Here is a 25,238-nt window from a genome sequence, read left to right as displayed (position 1 = left end):
AGAACTGTTGAAGCAAAAACTGCGGTGCCTTACTTTCTGGACAGCTCTCGTAAAATGGATGACAGAGAGCGAACCAAGTTTTAAATCTAATTTACAAACATTTCTCACTACACAAGGAAGGACACTGTTGTCGAACTGCCAATAGGATCTGCGACGGTCGAGGAACAATGTCGGCTGGTAATTATGACCGTTCTGCTTCAATTTTCGGATAACTTGAATTCCGGACTGGAGAAAAAATACAAAACACGGCATTAACAACGACAATTATCCAGCAGTTAGCCAACATTCATATAGAGCTTCGCCAGTTGAACGGCAGAAGTGGAGAAGATGCTACAGGATGTCGTCATTGAGCCTTCTGAGAAGCCTCAGTCCTCTCCTTTGTACATGAGAAGACGAAGGACGGCTCATGGCTCTTACGTGTCGACTAGCGAAGGCCGAACAAAATAACGAAGAAAGATGTGCGTTGCCAAGCATTTTTGACACCCTGTACTGCTTGAAAGAGGGAAATTACTTCTCTACAATGAACATGCAGAATGCTGCTGGTAAAAAGAGATTGACGAGGCTGATCGGGAAAAAACTATCTTCAAAACGTCTGGCGACCTCTATGAGTTCAGAGTTATGCCGTTTTCACTTTGTAGCATTCCAGCCACCTCCGAACGTATGATGGAGAACGTGCTTCGACACCTTAAGTGGACGACGTGTCTTTGCTGTCCAGATGACATTGTTTTTATAGAACACATTTGAAGAATATCAACGCTGACTGACAACAGTGTTGAAACGTGCTCATTCTGTAGGTCCCCTTCTGAATCCGAGATAGTATACCTTCTTCTACCAAGAAATAAAAATCTTCGGGCACTTAGTAAATGGCACTGGAGTCTGCCCCGATCCAGAGATTTTAGATCAGTGACACATGTTGGTGACTTCTCGGTACATTGGCGTGATGTGAGAAGTTTTCTCGGAATCTGCTCATACTACAGGCGACTCGTAAAGGACTTACTTACTAAGGCAAGTCCATTACAAGAAGTACTGCAGGGTGACGCCAAATTTCCTGGAATGAGGCGCAAGAAAGTCCTTTTCTTGTCCTTAAGAAAGCACTAACATCTTCTTCAGTTCTAGTGTTGTATGGCGATAATGTCGCGACAAAACTTCAATCCGGCGCTAGTGGATTTGCAGCTGCAATAACTGCAGTTGTTTGGGACATTGACTAGTTCCAATTACATTTATCAGGCAAAATATTCACTGCTGTGGCGGATCACCTTTCTCTCCTCGATGCGTTAGCGGAACAGAGGCGCGCAGCCGAGTATAAATAGGTGTTGTTTTCTAACGAGATTCATTCAAGTGTGGCAGCTCTCCTGGACGGCGGCGCGTGCCACACTGCCGGGCTACACACAGCAACAGATGGGGCGACAGCGTCCCAGTCCACGGCGGGTCGTTGGTTCGACCTTCTGAGGCCGACGCGGGGTCTGCAGCCAGCCAGGGCGGGCTATCTTGAAAGATCCGTCAGGTGGACGGGCATGATGTGTACCTGGGCTTCAGGAGCAAGACGCCACAGTGATACACGAAAGCGGACGCGAACACGAGACATCTGAGTGCGTTTCAAGAAATCCTTTAGCGGAACACAGAAGTGTGGAAGAAACCTCACTCACCGCTGCATTGAATGACATTGCTGCTGAACAGAAAGAAGATCCAGCATTGCTGAAAACGATAGAGGCCTTGAACATGGAGGAACTGAACAAAAGATAATTCCAACAAATAAACAGAAAATTTTATAATAGCAACTGTGATATGATGGAGCGGAAATGATCGCTAGTCATCCCAGATCATCCGCAGCCGGCTATCCTACAGTGTTTCTAGTACGCTCCAATATCTGGTCACCTGGGATTTGTGGACTCTAGACCAAATCATATGCAGGTATACTGGCGAGGTCTCTACCGATCCATTAGACACTATGTGAGCCACTGTAAGCCACGGAAGCATGTGCTGAGGCATCTTCTACCAACACTGCCTCCTACAGCGCCTTTCCATCGAACTAGTATCCACTTTTGGGGGAATGTTTCCGAAGTCTTCAAAGGGGAATCAGTGGATAACAGCCTGCAATGACCACCCGACCAACTATGCTGTCACCAAAGTAGAGCCGACTGGTAGAGTTCCAGAAGTTACGAAGTTCGTTGTAGAAGACATCATTTGGAAGCATGTAATACCCCGTGTGACGATCTCGGCTCGAGGCAAAGTTTTCTAGTAGAGACATCGCCCACAGGATGACAACTGCCTACCATCCAAGGACGACCTGACTCACAAACGGTTTGATAAGGCGTTGGCAGACATGCTCGCAGTGTACGTCGGTGTATCAGAAAGAGTGGGATACGATACTGCCAGTCATGACGTTCGCATGCAACACAGCGCCGCAAGACGCCACAGGCTTTGCAGGGTTGTTTCTGCTCCACTGTCGTGAGGCCGAAACGACAGTGGATTCACTGTTCCCGTTTCAACTGGACGATGCAGGGGACGACTGCGTGAAACACCTCATCACTAGAACTGAAGGCGCAAGGCAAGTGGCTCGCAAGCGGAGACAGGACGCCCACGAGAAAGGCCGACAGCGGTATAACGCCAAGCATTACTAAGTGAGGTACAGCTCATGATACATTTTATGGATTTTTACGTCTGTGCGGAACGTGGAATTACAATATAAGTTACTAAAGCGTAATTTTGGACTGTATCGTATTCTTCGTCGCTTGTCAGGTATCACCCATTATGTCGAGGATTGTGATCCTTCATATGGAGACAAAAGCGCTGATCCGTTGACCGTAACTTTCGTAAGAAGGCCTTCTGCAGTCCAGGAGCACAGAGCGACGATACAAGGTTCGAGAAGAGTGAAGACTCATTGGACTTTTTTTTTCATTTAACCACATGCGAAACCCACCGCCTTGATAACTATGGTGGGTCGTTAGCTTACTGATTTCAGTATGTATGCAGCAAGTCATGGTCTCTTAGCCGTTGCGGCTACTCACAAATGGTTTGTTTGCGAGTAGCTGCACCGTTTCCGTCCCTAGCCACGAGGAGGCGGGCCAGATCTATGCTATCACATGCTGCATGCTGCGTGCGTGGTTTGCTGTTTCATTTACAAAGTATTATCATGTTAATAATATTTAGTATAAATATAAAACTAAATGAAATATACAGATGATATGAACATAGTGAGTTAGAAAGGAACAATATTACTTTACAATAATAGAATAAAAAGAAAAATATTTACATTTATTGAGAGTTGCCTATAGTTGCTTTGACCTTGTAGCTTAGAAGCTTGATTAAAAACAGGTAAACATTTCTAATACAGACTGCATTGTCTACTTCAATAAGGGGCAGAGGCACTACAGTATTATGATTGGTCTACATTGGTCTACATACACCCTTGTCTTATATGATACTATTTTAGAGCATTCAAAGTAATACTTAATAATGTACTCATACTGGTATTAACCAAGGCCTATCACTCTCTCTTACGACTGATGAAACTAATAACATGTGAACATAACGATGTATAAATATTGAGATTGGTTATTGCAACTAGTTTCGAGCAGTTACTAATATTTACACAAATTTACTGTTAGTTATACAATTAGTCTTCTATAGGGTCCTGACCCCATCTAGTTAAAACTGCATTAAAAAGATATAAAACATAGAAGGCTCTAAGCAGTACAAGTATTTATAAGATATAAAACATAAAAGGCTCTAAGCAGTGCAATTATATGTAACGCCCATAACAGCGGGCACAGGCCCTTCAAATGTAGCTACTTTGGGATTATAGTTATTGCATACATTGTTTAAAATATTTGCACTCCATTCCTGTTTTGGGGCATCACAAATTTAAAGGGCAGAGGCACTACAGTATTATTATTGGTCTACATTGGTCTACATACACCCTTGTCTTATATTGTACTGTTTTAGAACATTTAAAGTAATACTGGTATTAACCAACGCCTGTCACACTCTCTTACAACTGATAAAACTAATAACATGTGAACATAACGATGTATAAATTTTGAGATTGGTTATTGCAACTAGTTTCGAGCAGTTACTAATATTTACACAAATTTACTGATAGTTATACAATTAGTCTTCTGTAGGGTCCTGACCCAATCTAGTTAAAGTGCATTAAAAAGGTGTAAAACATAAAAGGCGGGAATTTGGCTCTAGGTAGTGCAAGTATATGTAAGATATAAACATAAAAGCTCTAAGCAGTGCAACTATATACAACACGCATAACACTGGGCACAGGCCCTTCAAATGTAGCTACTTTGGGATTATAGTTATTGCATACATTGTTCAAAGTATTTACACTCCATTCCTGTTTTGGAGCATCACAAATTTAAACAAATTTACTGATAGTTATACAACCAGTCTTCTATAGGGTCCTGACACCATCTAGTTAAAATTGCATTAAAAAGATATAAAACATAGAAGGCTCTAAACAGTACAATTATATATAACACCCATAACAGCAGGCTCAGGCCCTTCGAATGTAGCTACTTTGGGATTGTAGTTACTGCACACATTATCCAAAGTATTTTCACTCCCTTCCTCTATTGGGGCATTAAAATTTACTGATAATTATACAATTTGTCTTCTATAAGGTCCTGACCCCATCTAGTTAAAACTGCATTAAAGGATATACAACGTAAAAGGCTCTAAGCAGTACAATTATATATAATACCCATAAAAGCGGGCACAGGCCCTTCAAATGTAACTACTTTGGGATTATAGTTATTGCACACGTTGTTTAACGTATTTGCATTCTCTTCCTGTATTGGGGCATCACAAATTTACACAAATTTACTGATAGTTATACAATTAGTCATTTATAGGGTCCAGACCCCATCTAGTTAAAGCTGCATTAAAAAGATACAAAACATAAAAGGCTCTCAGCAGTAAAATTATATATAATGCACATAACAGCAGGCACAGGCCCTTCAAGTGTAGCTACTTTAGGATATAGTATAATTTCCAAGGGTGTAGTGGGTACTAACAACTTCAGACATTTCCAGATCTCTGTTTTGTGTCTGATTCCAGTCATTTCTAGTGTGGAGTTTTCATATAGCTAAAAAACCTTCATAATTACTACCAGGCTAGATACTTCAATTCAGTCTCATTCTAGATCCACTTCACTTTGTGTATCACTTTCAGAATTAGTATCAGTGCTTGCTTCTGTAGTGTAATTTAGGCCTTGTGTACCATGATGTACCTGTCTCCTACCATTGGGATTCTGCCTTCTAAAAAAGGTCATACATTTCTGTAGAGACCTTGTCTGTTATGTCATTGAGTGTGTTCCATGTGTCTTGGTTGCGTATTTTTTGTTTTATATCTGTGTCATCTAGTGCTTGCCGTACATGCGAAAGGGTGTTACACGTAAGTGCGACATGTTCAGGGGTCCCCAAGTCCCCACAGACACACATGTCACTCTCGACTAATCCAACACGTGTTAGATGTACTGGTTATGGCCCATGACCCGTTAAAAAGTGGACCATCCCACGGCTTGGATCCACATGTGTCAACCTCAGCCTCTCCTCAATATCTGGAAAGAAGGAGTAGACGCGACGACCCTTATCCGAGGAGTCCCATTCCCTTTGCCATGTTACATTACGCCATTTTTTAAGTCCCAGTCTGTCCCTGATCTCTTCCCCAGTTATCTCCCGCACCTTATCTCCTCTTCCTTTTTGAAGCCAATAGGAGGCAGCCCTATATTTTATTGTGATGTCAATGGGGTAGATTCCCATGACCACCCACAGAGCTTCCGCAGATGTCGTGCTGAAAGCGCCAGTCATTCTCAATAGCGTACTTCTCTGTCCTCTTCTAATAAGAGTTTTATTGGTTTGCAGCACTAATCGGTGTGCCCAAGTACTTGTTGCAAAGCATGCTATGGCCTCGAACATTGCTATGTGATATGTCCGTAGTACCTTTAGAGGCAATCTGTACTGCGTCGAATTCAACCTGGCCAACTTACGCATGATTTTGCTGGCTTTATCTATTGTGAGTTTCATGTGTTCACTGAAATTTTGCTTTTCATCTAAGTGTAGGCCGAGGTAACGCGCAACTTGTTTTCTCTGTATGTTAACATCGTTTAGTTTCAGAATCGGATTTTTCTGCAGTACTCCTTTGAGTAGGATGTAAACTGTTTTGTTTGCAGCAATACGAAGTTTATTTTTTTTTACACCAATCGTCGATTTTCATGAGGAGTTGCGTGCCGTTTCGTTCGAGTGCAGCTCGTGAGTTCGCCGACGTCAGAAGTAGGAGATCGTCAGCATAAGCAACTACCCCTCTTACACAGTGATCTTGGGCCATAATATCCAAGAGGGGCTCAAAGACGATGTCCCAAAAAATCGGGCCGCATATCGAGTCTTGTGGGCAGCCTTTACTAATGCGTTTCACTACCTTTCTGGTGCCTCCTCTCCACTCCACTACTCTATTGCGACAATAGTCTAGTAGACTGTTATATAAAGATGTAGGTAGCTGAATCTCTCTGAGGCGAGCAAACAGTGATGGCCACCATAGATTGTCAAAGGCTCCAGCTACATCAATAAGTATAGCCATCACGTACTTGTCAGGAGTGCTATTCGTAATTTGTAGTGCTTGATTGATAGCATCGTCTATGCACTTCTCCTCTCTGAAGCCATCCTGGAAAGGTGTAAGGCCGGTAAGACGTCTTTGTGACTGTAGCCTATCACACAATAGCCTTTCCTGCACCTTAGCCAGTGTGTTTAATAAGCATATAGGACGGTATGTTTTAGGATCAGTCGGGTCCTTGTCCTCAGACGTTTTTATAATGACCGCCTCAGCTGTTTCCCACAAATGTGGGATTCTACCTATGCTTAAAGCATCATTAAACAATTTTGTGAGAAATGGCGTAATTTGAGTGACTGCCTGTTTTATTGTTTCTGGAAAGATTTTATCTGGGCCAGGTGCTTTACCACTCTTAAGTTTTTTGATTGCTATTGCGACTTCTTCTTGTGAAAATGACAAAGTAATTCTGTCACTTATGTAAATTTCCCTCATTTTCCGACTAAGATCTAAGTGACACTGTTCATCCTGTGTGTGGTCGTCATCTGGCAGCAGTCTGCTTAAAAGATACTCAGCCGAAATCCGCCACCCCTCCGTCATGGTGCCATCAGATTGTTTTAATGTTGAGAGTACAGTCGGTGCCCTTAGGCGTTCTGACTGAAGATTATACGGCTGCCCCCATATGTCTTTTTGTAATTCTGTTTTAACAAAGTTTGTCCAATGTTTGTTCCTGGTTTTGTGTAATTCCTCTTTATACTTCTGTCTTGCATTTCTCATTGGACAGTCGCAAAGCTTCGACGGGAGGGTCTAACTTGATGGTGAAGAGGATGTAACAACGCGGCTAGAACGCAAGGATCCATTAGCGCCGCCATACCAGGTGGTGTAGTCGGCTCCAATGAGGACTTCTCTAGCAGTGGGTCGTAGTTTTGCAAGAGAGAAAGAGGAACGCCCTGAGAAATGGGGCACGCAGTGTGGCGTGGTGGATAATGTTGCTCACTGACGTACTACAGTTCGCCAGTGGCTGAGATTTTCCTCGTCACCGATAGAGCGTAAACATTAATATGTTTGCTTTTCAATCTTGTTTTGCACCTGAAAACTTTTCATGTAGCGCGACGTTCAAGGATAATGATGATGTCATACATACTCTTTCCATTTAGTTATCAATGACAACAGCATACAAATGGTTCAAATGGCTCTGAGCACTATGGGACTTAACAGCTATGGTCATCAGTCCCCTAGAACTTAGAACTACTTAAACCTAACTAACCTAAGGACAGCACACAACACCCAGCCATCACGAGGCAGAGAAAATCCCTGACCCCGCCGGGAATCGAACCCGGGAACCCGTGCGTGGGAAGCGAGAACGCTACCGCACGACCACGAGATGCGGGCCAACAGCATACACATAGAGATGAAAAACAATGGTGTCTTTGTCACACTAATACCCAAAAAAGGAAATAGGAATAATCCGCTCAATTACTGACCCATATCACTAACGTCGATTAGCAGTAGGTTTTTGGAACGTATACTGTGTTGGAACATTATGAATTACATCGAAGAAAACGATTTATTGACACCTAGTCACCATGGATTCAGAAAATATCGTTCTTGTGAAACAAAATTAGCTCTTTATACACATGAAGTAATGAGTGCTATCGATAGGCGATGTCAAATTGATTCCATATTTTTAGATTTCCAGAGAGCTTTCGACACCGTTCCTAACAAGCGTCTTCTAATCAAATTGCGTGCCTATAGAATATCGCCTCAGTTGTGCAACTGGATTCGTGATTTCTTGTCAGAAAGGTAACAGTTCGTAGTAATAGACGGAAAGTCATCGAGTAAAACAGAAGTAATATCCAGCGTTCCCCAAGGAAGTGTTATAGGCTCTCTATTGTTCCTGATCTACACTCATGCTCATAAATTTAGGATAATTGCAGAATGTGGTGCCACACACAAAACTGGCGCTAACAACATAGGCACATAGGGAACACACACGACACAGATCTGTAAGTCCACGGTATTGGTGATAAGTTGAGAAATCCGTCCCGAAACACATGTGCTACAAAACACCTCTGTTTCCTGCGCATGTACCCCGACATCAATATGGGGTATGATCACCATGCACACGTACACAGGTCGCAAAACGGGTTGGCAGACTCTGGATCAGGTGGTCGAGTAGCTGCTGGGGTATAGCATCCCATTCTTGTACCAGTGCGTGTTGGAGCTCCTGAAGTGTCGTACGGATTTGAAGACATTAGGGATACGGCGACCGAAAGCATCCCAGACGTGCTCGATGGGGTTTAGGTCTGGAGAACAGGCAGGCCACTCCATTCGCCTGACATCTTCTGTTTAAAGGTACTCCTCCACAATGGCAGCTCAGTGGAGTCGTGCATTATCATACATCAGGAGAAAGGTGGGGCCCACTGTACCCCTGAAACGGAGGACATGCTGGTGCAAAATGACGTCCCAATACACCTGACCTGTTACAGTTCCTCTGTCAAAGACATGCAGGGGTGTACGTACACCAATCATAGTCCCACATCACACCTTCAAACCACGACCTCCGTAAGGTCCCTTTCAAGGGCATCAAGGGGTTGGTATCTGGTTCCTGATTCACGCCAGATGAAAACCCGACGATAATCATTGTTTAGACTATACCTGGACTCGTCCGTGATCATAATCTGGGACCACTGTTCCAGTGACCATGTGCTGTGTTCTTGACACCAGTCTTTACGGGCACCTTGCAGGTCTCCGGGTGAATAAACCATGTCTGTTCAGTCGTTTGTAGACTGTGTGTCTGGAAACAACTGTTCCAGTGGCTGCGGTAAGGTCCCGAGCAAGGCTACCTGCAGTACTCCGTGGCCGTCTGCGGGCACTGATGGTGAGATATCCGTCTTCTTGTGGTGTTGTACACTGTGGACGTCCCGTACTGTGGCGCCTGGACACTTTTCCTGTCTGCTGGAATCGCTGCCATAATCTTGAGATCACACTTTGTGCCACACGGAGGGCCCGTGCTACGACCTGCTGTGTTTGCCCAGCCTCCAGTCGCCCTAGTATTCTACCCCTCACAACGTCATCAATATGTCTTCTTTGCGCCATTTTCAACACACACTCACCATTAGCACGTCTGAAAACGTCTGCACACTTACTCGCTGCACCGTACTCTGACATGCACCAACTCACCTCGTCGTATGTGGACTGCTGCCAGCGCCACCGTGCGACGACCGCAGGTCAAATGCACCGCATGGTCATACCCCGAGGTGATTTAAACCCACAAACCGCCCACCAGAGCGTTGTTTCACCATGTATCAGCATTATCCTTAATTTATGAGCATGAGTGTATATAAACGACCTAAGTGACAATCTGAGTAGCCTTCATAGATTGTTTGCAGATGATGTTCTCATTTACCGTCTTGTAAAGTCATCAGATGACCAAATGAATTGCAAAACGATTTAGATAAGATATCTGTATGGTGCAAAAAGTGTCAATTGACCCTGAATAAAGAAAAGAGTGAAGTTATTCACATGAGTACTAAAAGAAATCTGCTAAATTTCTATTATGCAATAAGTCACACAAAGCTGAAGGCTGTAAATTCAACTAAATACTTAGCGATTACAGTTACAAATAACCTAAATTGGAACGATGACATAGATAATGTTGTGGGTAGAGAAAACCAAAGACTGCGTTTCATTGGCAGAACACTTAGAAGGTGCAACAGGTCTACTAAAGAGACTACGCTTGTCCGCCCTGTTCTGGAGTACTGGTGTGCTGTGTGGGATCCGCGTCAGGTTGGACTGACGGATGACATCGAAAAAGTACAAAGAAGGGCAGCTCGCAGCTCGTTTTGTATTATCCGAAATAGAGGAGATAGTGCCACAGACATGATACATGAATTGGAGTGGCAATCATTGAAATAAAGCCGTTTTTCGTTGCGACGGGCTCTTCTCATGAAATTTCAATCACTAGTTTTCTCTTTCGATTGCGAAAACATCCCGTTGGCACCCACCTACATAGGGAGAAATGATCATCAAGATAAAATAAGAGAAATCAGGTCCCGCACAGAAAAATGGAAGTCTCGTTTTCCCCGCTCACCGTTCGAGAGTGGAACGCTAGAGAGACAGCTTGAAGGTGGTTCATTGAACTCTCTGCCAGGCACTTTACTGTGAATATCAGAGTTATCACGTAGATGTAGATGAAAAGAGGTTCACTGGTTTTAATAAAAGGAACATGTTGGAGAATCACCACATCAAATGGGTTTACTACGTAGTGTGAAAAGAATCACTGAAATATCTGTGTTAAGCAAGACTTTTCTTACACCAGCTGTTGTGCAGCTATATGATTCCTATCTACTGCCCTTCTGTAATCACTGATTGAGGAATCGTGTCAACGTTATGGTTGTGTAAACAGAGTACATGACTACGGCCTTCGAAGTCTTGTCTCGTTCAACACATTTGCTTTGATTGCGCCTAACGAGGAGAGCGTGGCGAGTGCCATCACCCGATTTCCCAGAAAGAGATGTCAAGATAAGCGAACGCGTTTCTCGGTTTATCAGTAGATACTCGACCATTTCTGAAGAAAAAAAACGATGGTCAGAATTTTCCGATGTATTTTCCTGCACTTTGTGTGCATTTTACCGTGCACTGTCGTCCGACGAAGTGCTGGCACAGTGGTTAGCGTCGTGTTTTTTTTTTTTTTTTTTTTTTAATTGCACCTTCTGTTCGAAACCTGACTATTACTTTTATGTTGGTTTTTCTTTTACATTGTTACTTTCATTATACTATTATTTTTATATTTGTTTTTAATTTGTATACCCACGTCTATAGAAGATTACTACACGAATGTTTCCCAATGTATATTGATATAGCGTTGTCCTTATCCGTCTACCAACTTTAAGTTAGATGAATGAACTAAAGAAAAAATAAGAAATCTAGCTAAAATTGTTTTCGGTGAAATTTCTGTTGTGTAACCGGATTCATAATAAATTGCAAGCTCCAGTTTTCGGGAAAGTAATCCGTTATGCATGGTTTTCCGCGAAATTATTGCCAGTGGACGAAATCTTCAGCAATGTCAACGGCGTTTCTTTCCCGAGTGAGAAGAAACGTCACTGTTGCAAACCTATCTTTGCGCGATGCTCGTGATGTTCAGAATATCTGTGTTTCGAATGTTTCTAGGATCGGTATCATCCAAGGGAAAACACCAAATCTTCCTGAAGAGTAAACATATCAATATAATATGAGGATTAATATAAGAACTGATATAAGAATGAAATATCAGAATATGAGAATTAGAAAAGATTGTAACCCCTAAACACACCGTACAGCCACATATACAATAAATATATGAAACTTGTTTGAAATCTGGTTGTAATTATACAATTACTATAACGCTCTTGCATGTTCCAATTTGATAAGAAACGCTCGTGTGGTGACCTTCTACGGATATGGGTAGATAAATGAATAGAATAAAAATAACACCCTTGCATCTTCCAATTTGGTAAGAAACGCTCGTGTGGTGACCTTCTACGGATATGGGTAGATAAATGAATAGAAAAAAATAACATAAAATAAATAAAAACAATAATCGGCTGTCGAACACGGGGCGCAAAATTGAGAAGCCACAACGTTAACCACAGAGACGCCATTTCGTCTTAGCGTATCATGCAGTAAAAGGTACAAAAATTACCTCGACAACTTTGACCGTCTTTTTTTTCCAAAAACGCTCGAGTATCTACAGATAAGTTGAGGCATGCGTTCGTTTGTTTTGACTCCCCTTCCACAGAGTAACGTTCCTGGAAAACCGCATGATGGCAGTTGGCGTGTTCACCTCGTATGTTGACGAAACAGTCGGTGAGCTCAAATGGTTCAAATGGCTCTGAGCACTACGGGACTTAACATCTGAGGTCATCAGTCCCCTAGACTTAGAACTACTTAAACCTAACTAACCTAAGGACATCACACACATCCATGCCCAAGGCAGGATTCGAACCTGCGACCGTAGCAGCAGCGCGGTTCCGAACTGAAGCGCCTAGAACCGCTCGGCCACAGCGGCCGGCTGCTAAGGACGGGAAGAAAGCCAATGTGCACTCCGTGTGCATACCGGGGGAGTCATCCAAGATGTAGAAAGAATCCTTCCGGATGCCATGAAGGGTACAGGGTGCTGCCAACTGCAGGTGGTGGCTCTATAGATCGGAAGAGATTCTCTCTGGTCTCCGGCGGCTATCTGGTGAAGACTGCCAGTCTTGCTAGCGAGGTGAAGGCAGAGCTCACCATCTGCAGCATCGTCGACATGACCGATTGCGGACCTTTGGTACAGAGCCGAGTGGAGGGTCTGAATCAGAGGCTCAGACGGTTCTGCGACCGTGTAGGCTGCAGATACCTCAACTTGCGCCATAGGTCGGGGGGGGGGGGGGGGGGGTTTCGGGTTCCGCTAAATAGGTCAGGTGTCCACTACACACAGGAGGCGGCTACACGGGTACTTCTACATCTACATACATACTCCGCAGTCCACCATACGGTGCGTGGCGGAGGGTACCTCGTACCACAACTAGCATCTTCTCTCCCTGTTCCACTCCCAAACAGAACGAGGGAAAAGTGACTGCCTATATGCCCCTGTACGAGCCCTAGTCTCTGTTATCTTATCTTTGTGGTCTTTCCGCGAAATGTAAGTTGGCGGCAGTAAAATTGTACTGCAGTCAGCCTCAAATGCTGGTTCTCTAAATTTCCTCAGTGGCGATTCACGAAAAGAACGCCTCCTTTCCTCTAGAGACTCACACCCGAGTTCCTGAAGCATTTCGCGAGATGATCAGAACTACCAGTAACAAATCTAGCAGCCCGCCTCTGAATTGCTTCTATGTCCTCCCTCAGTCCGACCTGATAGGGATTCAAAACGCTCGAGCAGTACTCAAGAATAGGTCGTATTAGTGTTTTATAAGCGGTCTCCTTTACAGATGAACCACATCTTCCCAAAATTCTACCAATGAACCGAAGACAACTATCCGCCTTCCCCACAACTGCCATTACATGCTTGTCCCACTTCATATCGCTCTGCAATGTTACGCCCAGATATTTATTTAATCGACGTGACTGTGTCAAGCGCTACACTACTAATGGACTATTCAGACATTACAGGATTCTTTTTCCTATTCATCTGCATTAATTTACATTTATCTATAGTTAGAGTTAGCTGCCATTCTTTACACCAATCGCAAATCCTGTCCATGTCATCTTGTATCCTCCTACAGTCACTCAATGACGACACCTTCCCGTACATCACAGCATCATCAGCAAACAGCTGCACATTGCTATCCACCCTATCCAAAAGATCATTTATGTAGATAGAAAACAACAGCGGACCTACCACACTTCCCTGGGGCACTCCAGATGATACCCTCACATCCGATGAACACACACCATCGAGGATAACGTACTGGGTTCTATTACTTAAGAAGCCTTCGAGCCACTCACATGCTTGGGAACCAATACCATATGCTCGTACCTTAGTTAGGAGTCTGCAGTGGGGCACCGAGTCAAACGCTTTCCAGAAGTCAAGGAATATGGCATCCATTTGATACCCTTCATCCATGGTTCTCAAGATATCATGTGAAAAAAGGGCGAGTTGCGTTTCGCAGGAGCGATGCTTTCTAAAGCCGTGTTGATGCATTAACAGCAATTTCTCTGTCTCAAGGAAATTCATTATATTCGAACTGAGAATATGTTCGAGAATCCTGCAACAAACCGATGTTAAGGATATTGGTCTGTAATTTTGAGGATCCGTACTTCTACCCTTCTTATATACAGGCGTCACCTGCGCTTTTTTCCAGTCGCTCGGGACTTTACGTTGGGCAAGAGTGGGGCTGTATGGCGTGGACTGGGCGGTTTTTCAGGACTCCAGTTTCAAAGGGTACAGGGCAAATAAAAGACGAGAATTGACCAAGCAATAGTCGGTATTGTAGTTGTAAAATGTCGTAGCTGTGTTGGAAAAGTACCAGAGCTTCAAGCGGTGATAGAAAGCACTGAATCTGAAATCGTTATAGGAACAGAAAGCTGGCTAATGACGGAGATAAATTCTGCCGAAATTTTTACAGAGGCGCAAACCGTGTTCAGAAAGGACAGATTAAATAAAGTAGGCGGTGGTGTGTTTGTGTCTGTTGGTAGTAGTTTATCTTGTAGTGAAGTTGAAATAGTTAGGTCCTGCGAATTACTATGGGTAGAGGCTATACTCAAAAGCCGTACCAAAGTAATAATTGGCTCCTTCTACCGACCCGCCGACTCAGATGATATAATAGCTGAACGGTTCAAACAAAACTTGAATCTCATTACAAATAAGTACCCCATTCAAACAGTTATAATTGGTTGAGACTTCAATCTACCCTCGATTTGTCGGCGAAAATACATGTTCAAAGCCGGTGGTACACAGAAAACATCTTCCAAAATTGTACTAAATGCTTTCTCTGAGAATTACTTTGAACAATTAGTTCATGAGCCCACACGAATTGTAAATGGTTGCAAAAACACACTTGACCTCTTAGCCACAAATAACCCTGATCTAATAAGAGAGCATCATGACGGATACAGGGATTAATGAACACAAGGTCATTGTCGCAAGGCTCAAAACTGTATCAACCGAAATCACTAAAAATAAACGCTAAATATCTCTATTTAAAACAGCAGATAAAAATTCGCTTGATGCCTTCCTAAGAGAGAGTTTCTATTCCTTCCAAGCTAATTATTTAAGTGTAGACCATGTATGACTCAAATTCAAAGATACACTATCGACAGCAAGAGATAGATTCACACCGCGTAAGTTATTGATAGACGGGACTGATCCACCATGGTACACAAAACACGTCAGAACACTGTTGCAGAAGCAGCGAAAAAATCATGTCAAATTCAGAAGAACGCAAAATCTCTAAGACTGGTTAAGTTTCACGGAAGCTCGAAATTTGACTTTTTAATAGTTTCCACAATGAAACATTGTCTCAAAACATGGTAGAAAACCCAAAGAGATTCTGGTCGTATGTAAAGTACACCACTGGAAAAAAAACAGTCAATACCGTCACTGCGCGATAGCGATAGAAATGTTGCCGATGATGGTGCCAAGAAAGCGGAGTTACTAAGTATAGTTTTCCGTAATCCCTTCACGAAAGAAGACGAAGTAAATATTCCAGAATTCGAAACCATTACAGCCGTTAGTATGAGTGACATAAAAGTAGATATCTTAGGTGTTGCGAAATAGTTCAAATCACTTAAGAAAGGCAAGCCTTCCGGTTCAGATGGTATACCAATCAGGTTCCTTTCAGAGTATGCAGACACAATAGCGCCTTTCTTAGCAATCATATACAACCGCTTACTTGACGAAAGGTCTGTTCCTAAAGACTGGAAAGTAGCACAGGTAACACCAATATTCAAGAAAGGAAATAGGAGTAACCCACTGAATAACAGACCCATATCACTGACCTCAATTTGCAGTAGGATTTTGGAGTATGTACTGTACTAGAACATTATGAATCACCTTGAAGAAAATGACTTGTTGATACATAACCAAAACGAATTCAGAAAATACCGTTCTTGTGCAACGCAGCTAGCTCTTTCTTCCCATGAAGTAATGAGTGCTGTCGACAAGGGATCTCAGATCGCTTTCATATTTCTAGATTTCCAGAAGGCTTTTGGTACCGTTCCTCACAAGCGACTATTAATCAAATTGCGTGCATATGGAGCATCGTCTCAGTTGTGTGACTGGATTCGTGATTTCCTCTCAGAGAGGTCACAGTTCGTAGTGATAGACGGTAAATCATCGAGTAGAACGTAAGTGATATTTGACGTTCCCCAAGGTAGTGTCATAGGCCCTCTGCTGTTCCTGATTTACATAAATGATCTAGGTGATAATCTGAGCAGCCCCCTTAGATTGTTTGCAGATGACGCTGTAATTTACCGTCTAGTAAAATCATCAGACGATCAATTCCAATCATAAAATGATCTAGAGAGAATTTCTGTATGGTGCGAAAAGTGGCAATTGGCACTAAACAAAGAAAAGTGCGAGGTCATCCACATGGGTAATAAAAGAAATCCCATAAATACGATAAATCGCACAAACCTAAGGACTGTCAATTCGACTAAATACCTAGGAATTACAATTACGAGAGACTTAAATTCGAAAGACCACATAGATAATATTGTGGGGAACGCGAAACAAAGACTGCGCTTTGTTGGCAGAACACTTAGAAGATGCGACAAACCCACTAAAGAGAGAGCTTACATTAAACTTGTCCGTCCTCTGCTGGAATATTGCTGCTCGGTGTGGGATCCTTACCAGGTAGGATTGACGGAGGACATTGAAAAAATGCAAAGAAGGGCAGCACGTTTTGGTTATAGCGCAGAAGGGGTGAGAGAGTCACTGATATGTTACGCGAGTTGGGGTGGCAGTCACTGAAAAAAAGGCGGTTTTCTTTGCGACGAGATCTATTTAGGAAATTTCAATCACCATCTTTCTCTTCCGAATGCGAAAATATTTTGTTGACACCCACCTACGTAGGGAGAAATGATCATCATGATAAAATAAGAGAAATCAGAGCTCGAACGGAAAGATTTAGGTGTTCCTTTTTCCCATGCGCCATTCGAGAGTGGAATGGTAGAGAAGTAGTATGAAAATGGTTCGATGAACCCTCTGCCAGGCACTTAAGTGTGAATTGCAGAGTAACCATGTAGATGTAGATGGTTTAATTTCGCTTATTGAGAGAAAAATTCATTTCTTAGCCTCCTTTCTTTATACAACAAAGTCGCCCACTGCACCTACAATGATCGTACCGATACTTAAATAAACGAGAAAGCTTTTGCCCTAGAATTAGTCACTACTGAAAAAAATGGAATGCGCTACGACCACGTGGGGTGGAAACGTGTTAGGGATATGTTGTTATTCATCTGTGTCTGACTCATTCCTCATACAATTCTAGCACGTGCTTTGTTTTTTCAAGTTAAGAATTCAAATGAGTAAGTATATTCCATAGAGTCAATAAGTTATTACTTAATGCGTCACTCTGCGCAAAAGACAATTGTCCAGCATTAGGGATAATATTCAGACGAACTATGGTTCCGTAAACACACTGTTAGTGAAACAAAATTAAATAACCAGCCACCAGTGGAGACTCTCACAGCGATAGGTTAAGAAATAATCAGGTTACACCAAAACGGAAGATGCAAACGTAGTTTCTGTTCTCAATAGATGGAAAAATGCAGCTGAGTTGGAAAGTGTTGAACGCTAAATGAGATGAGATCATCTCCTGGGGGCAAGGTACGTTGAATGTACCAAAAGTTATCATAAAATGTGGAGACCGCGAAATCGGCATTCCTTGAACTCTAAAAATCGAGTTGTATCTAATGGAACAGTTCGTTCATCGACTGGCACAGCTTGGTCACCACGTTGTGCTCAAACCTCACACCAAGGAAGCGATCTGTTCGTAGTAAGATGTACGTTACCGGAAACACCTAAACCTCCCCATGCTAGAGTTATTGTGATAAGAATGCTCTGAATGCGAGAATGTAAAGGACAACGAACGGTGACAACACTGCGAGGGATACACGTGCGACTAACAACCGTGAAAGCTAGCAAATTTATTCTACTGTTAAGCCTACTCCTCCTAGAGAGTTTGTCACAAGTAAATGCGAAATCATCACAGGAACATTTACCTCTAATGAACAAAGCAGGATAACAAATCTTATTTTACTTACAAGTTAATTAACCATCGCATACAAATTCCTCAAAATGGATGTAATTAATTAATATGAAAGGACTTATACCATCACGTTTAAGAAAGGGATATCTCATTGAACGCACCTCAACTTGATGTACCCAAGGAATAAGCATACTCATCCATCAAGGTCTACAGCACAACTATACCTAAACACCTGCCCCCGCTCTGTGGTAAGGAGCAGCGCTTGACTCTTTTATTGGCAGAGGCATCGACTCGACTAGGCAAAGAAAACGTACAATGGAGTACAATTTTCCGCATTCTCTCCTTCTGAACGAGCAGGAACAACCACAGTGTCACATGATTCGCTTCATGTTATTCTAAAAAGCATCTTTGGGCCTCAAACCAAGAGGAGAGAAGCATAAATCTGGATGTTAGTGGCAATAGGAAAAAGAAACTTCTCTGATAATTCAAAAATATTCACCCATGCTTCCAACTCAAACGGACAAAGAAGAAAAAGAAAGTAGCAGTAGTCACAGAGAAGAGGCTGCTGGATTCAAGGCGAGAAATTTCCTGAAATCAGTAATTAAGTTTCTTCTTATCTCACCTCTTTTTTTTGCGGAACTGTAACTCACTCTGGACAATTTGCTACCATATTTGTCCAATTACCACTCCTCGTGCGGTTATTAAAATTCTGAAACTAGCAGTTGTGTAATTTATGTCGAGGTGTTAACCAAAGCAAGACGTACACCTAATCTTATGAGTAACTGAATCATAGCTTACCTAAATTCTCAATGTTTTCTTCAGTGCCTTTACCCGCTCTTCAGCCACAATCTCTTTGTTTACACCCTTCTTATCCATTCCTCCACTTGTATCTGACAGTTTCACTTGGTCTGTGTTAGAGATGTCTGATTGTAGTCTAATGATACTTTCTGGGATACAATATTTTCTATAATCAGTGTCTTCTACTTTTTATAGATGCGATCTACTGAGAGAGTAGCAATGTGGCCTGTAGGCTTAGTCACAGGTTATGGCATCAGCACACCTGTGGTTGCAGATGGCAAGTTTAAGGGCTTCTATGATGGTTGGATTGGTGGACGCAAGTTTCCTGTTGATATGGCAGGTTTTGCGGTCAGTGTAGAATTCTTGCTGCAGGTAAGGCAAGCTAACATTTCAGTAGCATATAGAGAAAGACAGAAGTTAATTATTTGTAGCAACTGTTTTTGGAAACAAAGAAGTTTTTGAGTATACCTGCGGAAGCTAAATTGCTCAAACGTAACTACATCCTGAGAATAAAAAATAATGTTTGTTTTGTTACTTATCTGCTCCACACTTACGCATTGTTGTACATATACTATAAGAAATGCTAGAGTATTTGTGTAAAAGTTCTATAACTTCTCATTTACAGAGACCAAACGCTTCGATGCCATACAAGGCTGGTTTTGAAGAAGATGGTTTTTTGAAAAGTTTGGCGCCATTTGAGCCCCATGAAATAGAATTAAAAGCCAACAACTGCACCAAGGTAACAGAAAAATATTTGAAACGTCCCCTTGGAACAATTATACAAGACTATGCTTAAACTGACACACAATATTTTTAGCGCAACGCAATCTGACTTTCAAAAATCCCTACAAAAGAATGGCCCTGACTAACATTAACCTATACGTTTCACAAATCACTTACCTCACCAAAAATCTTCGTTACTCGAACTACTGCAATACAGCGAGCGCCACTACTGCCAGCTAAATAAAAGATTCAAACTACGGAAGGCACTAACTACTGATAGGCATAGTTAGCAAATGAAAGATTTTAATAGAGAACAAACAATGTATTTACCTCAATAGTGTTCAAAAGTCATAATATATACAGCAGTTCATGACATCCATTTTTACAAATTTCAAAACTCCGCCATCTCTCTCCTCACATCCACCACTGCTGGCGGCTCACCTCCAACTTCCCAACGCTACGCGCTGTTCACGTCCAGCTGCCCAACACTACAATGGCAGACAACAATGCAAACTAGCCACATACTGCACACAGCACAGCCAGTGATTTTCATACAGAGAGCGCTACGTGGCGGCGGCGTTACCAATATAAGAACCTAAACAGCCTACATATAAGAACCTAAACAGCCTACTTACATATTTAACTATCAAATCCAAAATCATGCAGTACACTGTACTGAAGGATGGACAAAAATATGTGCCTTGCATAGGCCTACTTGATACATTAAAATTTTAATAATAGAGTCTAAAAAGTTTATTGAAGTAATGAACGCTATTAAAATGAGGTGTTTGACATATTTAAATTATTTATATATCTGTTTTTCAGTTTAAGAGAAGACTTACCTTTCACTCTTTTCGTGTGAAGTGTAATACCCTTTTCTAAAAAAAAAAAAAAAAATTGTGTTTTGTATGCGTGTAAAGATTTCGGATATCGATGCAAACGTCAGAGATATCGTGCGTAAATACTCGTGTAATAGAAGAAGGTGCAGCTTTCAAATCTTTTTAGACAGTTGCTAGGAGATGCCTGGCTCTTCCCATTTGTTTTTCCTACTCCAGTTGTTATAATGTAAGCATCGTGGGCTGTAGTGGTGAATGACATCTAATGTAAGGAACTGATTCTGAGCTACCTACCTATTGTATCTTTATTACATCCACCAGATCACATGTTTGTGCCAATAATTATTGTGTTAAATGTTATGGTTCTCAGCTTTTATCGCGGGGAGGAAACAACATTTCGATGTGCCACCAACACGCCACTGGCGTGATTTTATTAATAAGCTATAATGTTAATTCTTGTTTATCACACGACCAGTACCTGCAGTCATTCAGAGGAGAAGTCGGAAAGTTTGTAATCTATCATAACAACATAGAGTGTTTATCAATCCACACTATGCAATTTACATTTTCTAAAATTCCATCGGTCCACAGCCTCAGTTGCGTCGTTCCCAAAACCAACTGGGACAGCTTACAAACTACATTCGGGTAAAGTTTTATTTGAAATATTCGAGTGAGGAGAAATGGAAGCCAGCTCACATTGGCGACATTCATTAAATAACATCTATATTATGAAACTGTAATTGTTTTAATTGTTGTAATTGTTCGCTTCTTTTTCTTTATTGTATGAACAAATAGTGAGGGAAAACCTGAAATTGTAACTGCTCAGACAGAGACAAAAATGAAATGAAATAAGCAAGAAAATATAGAAAGAAACAAATCAAAATTCGGGATCAGAATGAAAGGATTTAAGGTAAGATTAAGTTTTTTATTGCGTAATACTGCTAAAAGTAGGTACTAGGCTGCAAGGTTATGCTATTCTATTTAAATATCTCAGCAGTACACAACTTTTCTATCTCAGGTAGTCGCAACCTTCATAAAATACAATACAGCGAACAGCGACAGACATAACAATACGCAGTGTAGCTGGGCCAAGATTGACAATCTTGTTACAATTCGCAAAAAATGGCGTATTCCAATATCGAAGTGAATGCAGTCAGTATTGTGGTCATTCGACAGCGGCGTTAATATTCTCCATTGTCAGTTAACAGCAGTTATTATAAAAACGGTGTATTGTGGTTCATCAATTTTTCATCATTATGATCAAAACTATAAATTTTGGAAATTTGTGGTAAGTTTCGGTGGGACCAAACTGCTGAGGTCTTCGGTCTCTAGACTTACACACTACTTAATCTAACTTAAACTAACTTACTCTAAGGGCAACACACACATCCATGCCCGAGGGAGGACTCGAACTTCCGACGGGGGGAGCCGCGTGTACCGTGACAAGACGCCCTAGACAGTGCGGCTACCCCGCGCGGCTCAAAACTGTAAAAAAGTAAAAATGTGGGAAATGAATTTTAGTAAAATGTTACGAGATAAAAATGAATTTAAACTTGGAAGATATTAATGCTGCTGTGAGTGAAACCAATATGCATTCTAAACGTGACAAATTTCAGCACGAGCGTCTAGTAAACCCGAAATAGGACAACTTCTGCAAAAGCATTTAGCTGAGATGTACACATTGAAAAACGAAATAAGAATTGATATGTCCACTCCGATTACTAAAGATGAAATGACTATAAATTTCGGTGTAGCAACGAAAAAACCACAACCCAAATTTTAGAAGTTTCATCGAGTGTAGCTAATTTCAGACACACCATAGTATCATTTCTCCAAATGTAGGACGAATACCTCAAGAGAATTAAAATTTGAGACAACATCAAGAAACGTAAGCCACCATGTGTCAAAATTATCAAATGGTCACCAAACTTTGTGTATGAATGTAGACAAACTCTCTGGTGGAAATTCCACACTGCATGACACGGTACATACATTTCAGTCTAAAGTAGAACATTTCACTATAGAAGAGTTTGTTATCAATCATATAGTATAGAGCGGTTTATGAAATCAGTTTATATTTTCTAAAATTCCATCGGTCTGCATCCACCGTTGCTCTCCTTAAAGTTACATTTCGATGACCAGTTACATATCTTTAGGAGTAATTATTCCAAATGAATAACCAACAAAGATAAGCACATTGTTTAATATATTAGTGAAGAGTTAAAGTGAGCTGTGCAATGGTCGGTGAGCGAATACTTTGCAAGCAATGAGGTTGCAGAAACTGAGCAGATTCATGAACTGAATGAACTCAAACAAGCTTTTGGCAAAGATGTGCATGCTTGGCAACAAAATGTGTCTTCATAATTGTGTAATTTGCTAAAGAAACTAAGTGAAGTATAGGAAAGTGTAACAGACTACTCATAAAAGGTCGTACTCACGTGCGAAAGTTACAGTCACGTGAAAACTGAATGAAATTGTGGTAATGGAAATGTGTATGGTGCTCAGTTCCCCACTAATAGCCTGTTGTATAATCGAGGAGCAGTACCTAACTTGTTGGCTGTGTTACTGGACGAGAGTATACTAAAATAACGCCAGTTTCAGGTACACATCCCAGAGAAAAAGACTGATCACCTTCTTGTTTTTCTTAAATCATTTAAACCAGCTTTGCCTAGGTCTTGGATAGACCGACAAACATTTGTGTGATAGGCTAAATACAGTGCGAGGTACCACATGTGCAAACGAAACAGCAGATAACTGTGTCGACTACAAACAGTTTGAAAGCGCTTTCTTAAACAAATTTTGATCTGGCTCGGTACAGGAAAGATTGGGAAAACTAGTTTTTGTACCAAAATCGTTCGGTCCACGTCAAGGTAGCCTAAGACGTTATTTTGAAAAGTATCTAAATATGATTCACTACTGGGACGATCCTGAGTCCAAACGTGATATGTTGCGGATGTTAAAAGTAAAATTGCCGTCTGAGATACGTGAAAATCTTGTACTAGTTCCATAGAGAAATAAAGAGTACTTTATATCTGTGCTCGACTCACTGGATTTAATCCAGGAAGATAGGCGTGGCTCGAGACATAACAGTAATCACCTGGCCCTTTCGTCGCAGTCGCGATACTGTAACTAACCTAATTCGCAGGCAAAAACTTTGTTAATCATGTAGGACTCCTACTCAGCCGACAAAGGTGAATCCGGCTCCCCAGAACTACGCACCGAATTCGCCTACTAAGGAAAGAAAGAACAGATTCCATTTACATCCAGGGTACAATAATGGAACTGGCGAATGAACCTCAATCGTGAAAAAATCTAAGTTTGCAAGAAAGAAGATCAAACTTTTAGGGCAGGTAATATCCTCAAAGGGAATACAACCAGTTTATGGTAAAACCAGCGGAATCAAGAATTTCCCACATTCAAACAGCAAGAAGCAGTGAAAACCATATTTTGTCACTGCTCTTTCTTCTGGCTTTTCGTTATTAAATAGCACTACATCACTAGGTTTATTTAGGAAAAACGCTTTTTGGCTTTGTACGCAGGAATACAACAATGAATAAAAGAAGCACTGGTTAATTCGGATATCCTATGTCATCCTGAGAAGAGGAAAGATTTTTTTGTCGCTGTAATGCCTCATACAAAGGTTTGGGCTCATATCTGTTACAAAGTAATCAAGAACAGGATAAGTATGAAATAAAAGTGATCAGCACATTTCTTGCAGTGGCCATTTTCGCAGCAGCTGTATATAAATTGCAATAAAAATTTCGATGTGCAACATGCAAAAAAAGGCATTTTCCTTGAAACAACTGCAATTTAAAAGTAATCAGCTTTGGAAGCAGCACCTCACTGAATGTAAGTGTTATTATTCTGTGACAGAATTTGAGACACTAACTACTGTGTGGACATTCAAAAAACTTAAATTTCTACATTTATGGTATAAACATAAAGGGATATACGGATCACCAAGCTTTGAGTTTTATGTGTCTTGCCGATTATTATATCCGCACCTAGCGCTCTGGGCATTATCTGTACAAGAATAGTCATCTGTAGTAATTCTCACAGTAAGTAAACAAAACATTGTAGTTGACACAATGTATAGATTGCCCCAAGGTCTAATCGAAAATGCAGGAACACCAGAACAAGTAACAGACTATTGCATTTTACTCATGAGAGACGAAAACTATCGGCAATACTATCATATGTGCAAAACCATGAAAGAATTACAAGAAGCAGATCCACATTGGCACAATGTGAGAACACAGCTGAAACATAATAATTCAAAGAGCTTGAAACAAATATTATACCTTACACCGTAAGATACTGGTCTGTATGAGACAGCCCAACACAAACTCTCGGAGTGTATGCATTCTGTCCGAAAGTGTAGATAAACTTGTTTGGTGCACACATCGTGCCTGACTGCACTGCACTACCACAAAGCGTGTAAGGAAACTTAACCTATTTTGCTACTTTCCAAATATACTACAAACATACATTGATTACTAAGCACATATGTCATCTGCCAAGAAGCAAAATTCATCAGCAAAACTAGTAAGACTGAACCGAGCTCTTTTATACCTAGCTAGGCAGTTGAAATTATAGAATTAAATTGTAGCTATTGACACTGCTAGTTCATACCTGACCATCTTTGAACGTATTAAATACG

At 41.4% G+C, this 25,238-nt stretch overlaps 1 protein-coding gene across 1 annotated transcript in view; it reads left to right on the top strand.

Annotated features, from left to right (window-relative positions):
- The window catches only part of LOC126160954 (galactosylgalactosylxylosylprotein 3-beta-glucuronosyltransferase P-like), a 220,932-nt gene that overhangs the window by 180,937 nt on the left and 14,757 nt on the right, over positions 1 to 25,238 (top strand). The window contains exons 4-5 of the mRNA XM_049916947.1: positions 19,215 to 19,391; positions 19,645 to 19,758. Of these exons, the coding sequence (XP_049772904.1) occupies positions 19,215 to 19,391; positions 19,645 to 19,758 (291 nt within the window). The remainder of the gene's footprint in view (positions 1 to 19,214; positions 19,392 to 19,644; positions 19,759 to 25,238) is intronic.

The sequence above is a fragment of the Schistocerca cancellata genome, chromosome 2, assembly GCF_023864275.1.
Source record: "Schistocerca cancellata isolate TAMUIC-IGC-003103 chromosome 2, iqSchCanc2.1, whole genome shotgun sequence".
NCBI classification, from domain to species: domain Eukaryota; kingdom Metazoa; phylum Arthropoda; class Insecta; order Orthoptera; family Acrididae; genus Schistocerca; species Schistocerca cancellata.
Note: the sequence above shows the minus strand (reverse complement) of the source record. Positions and strands in the feature narration are given on the sequence as shown.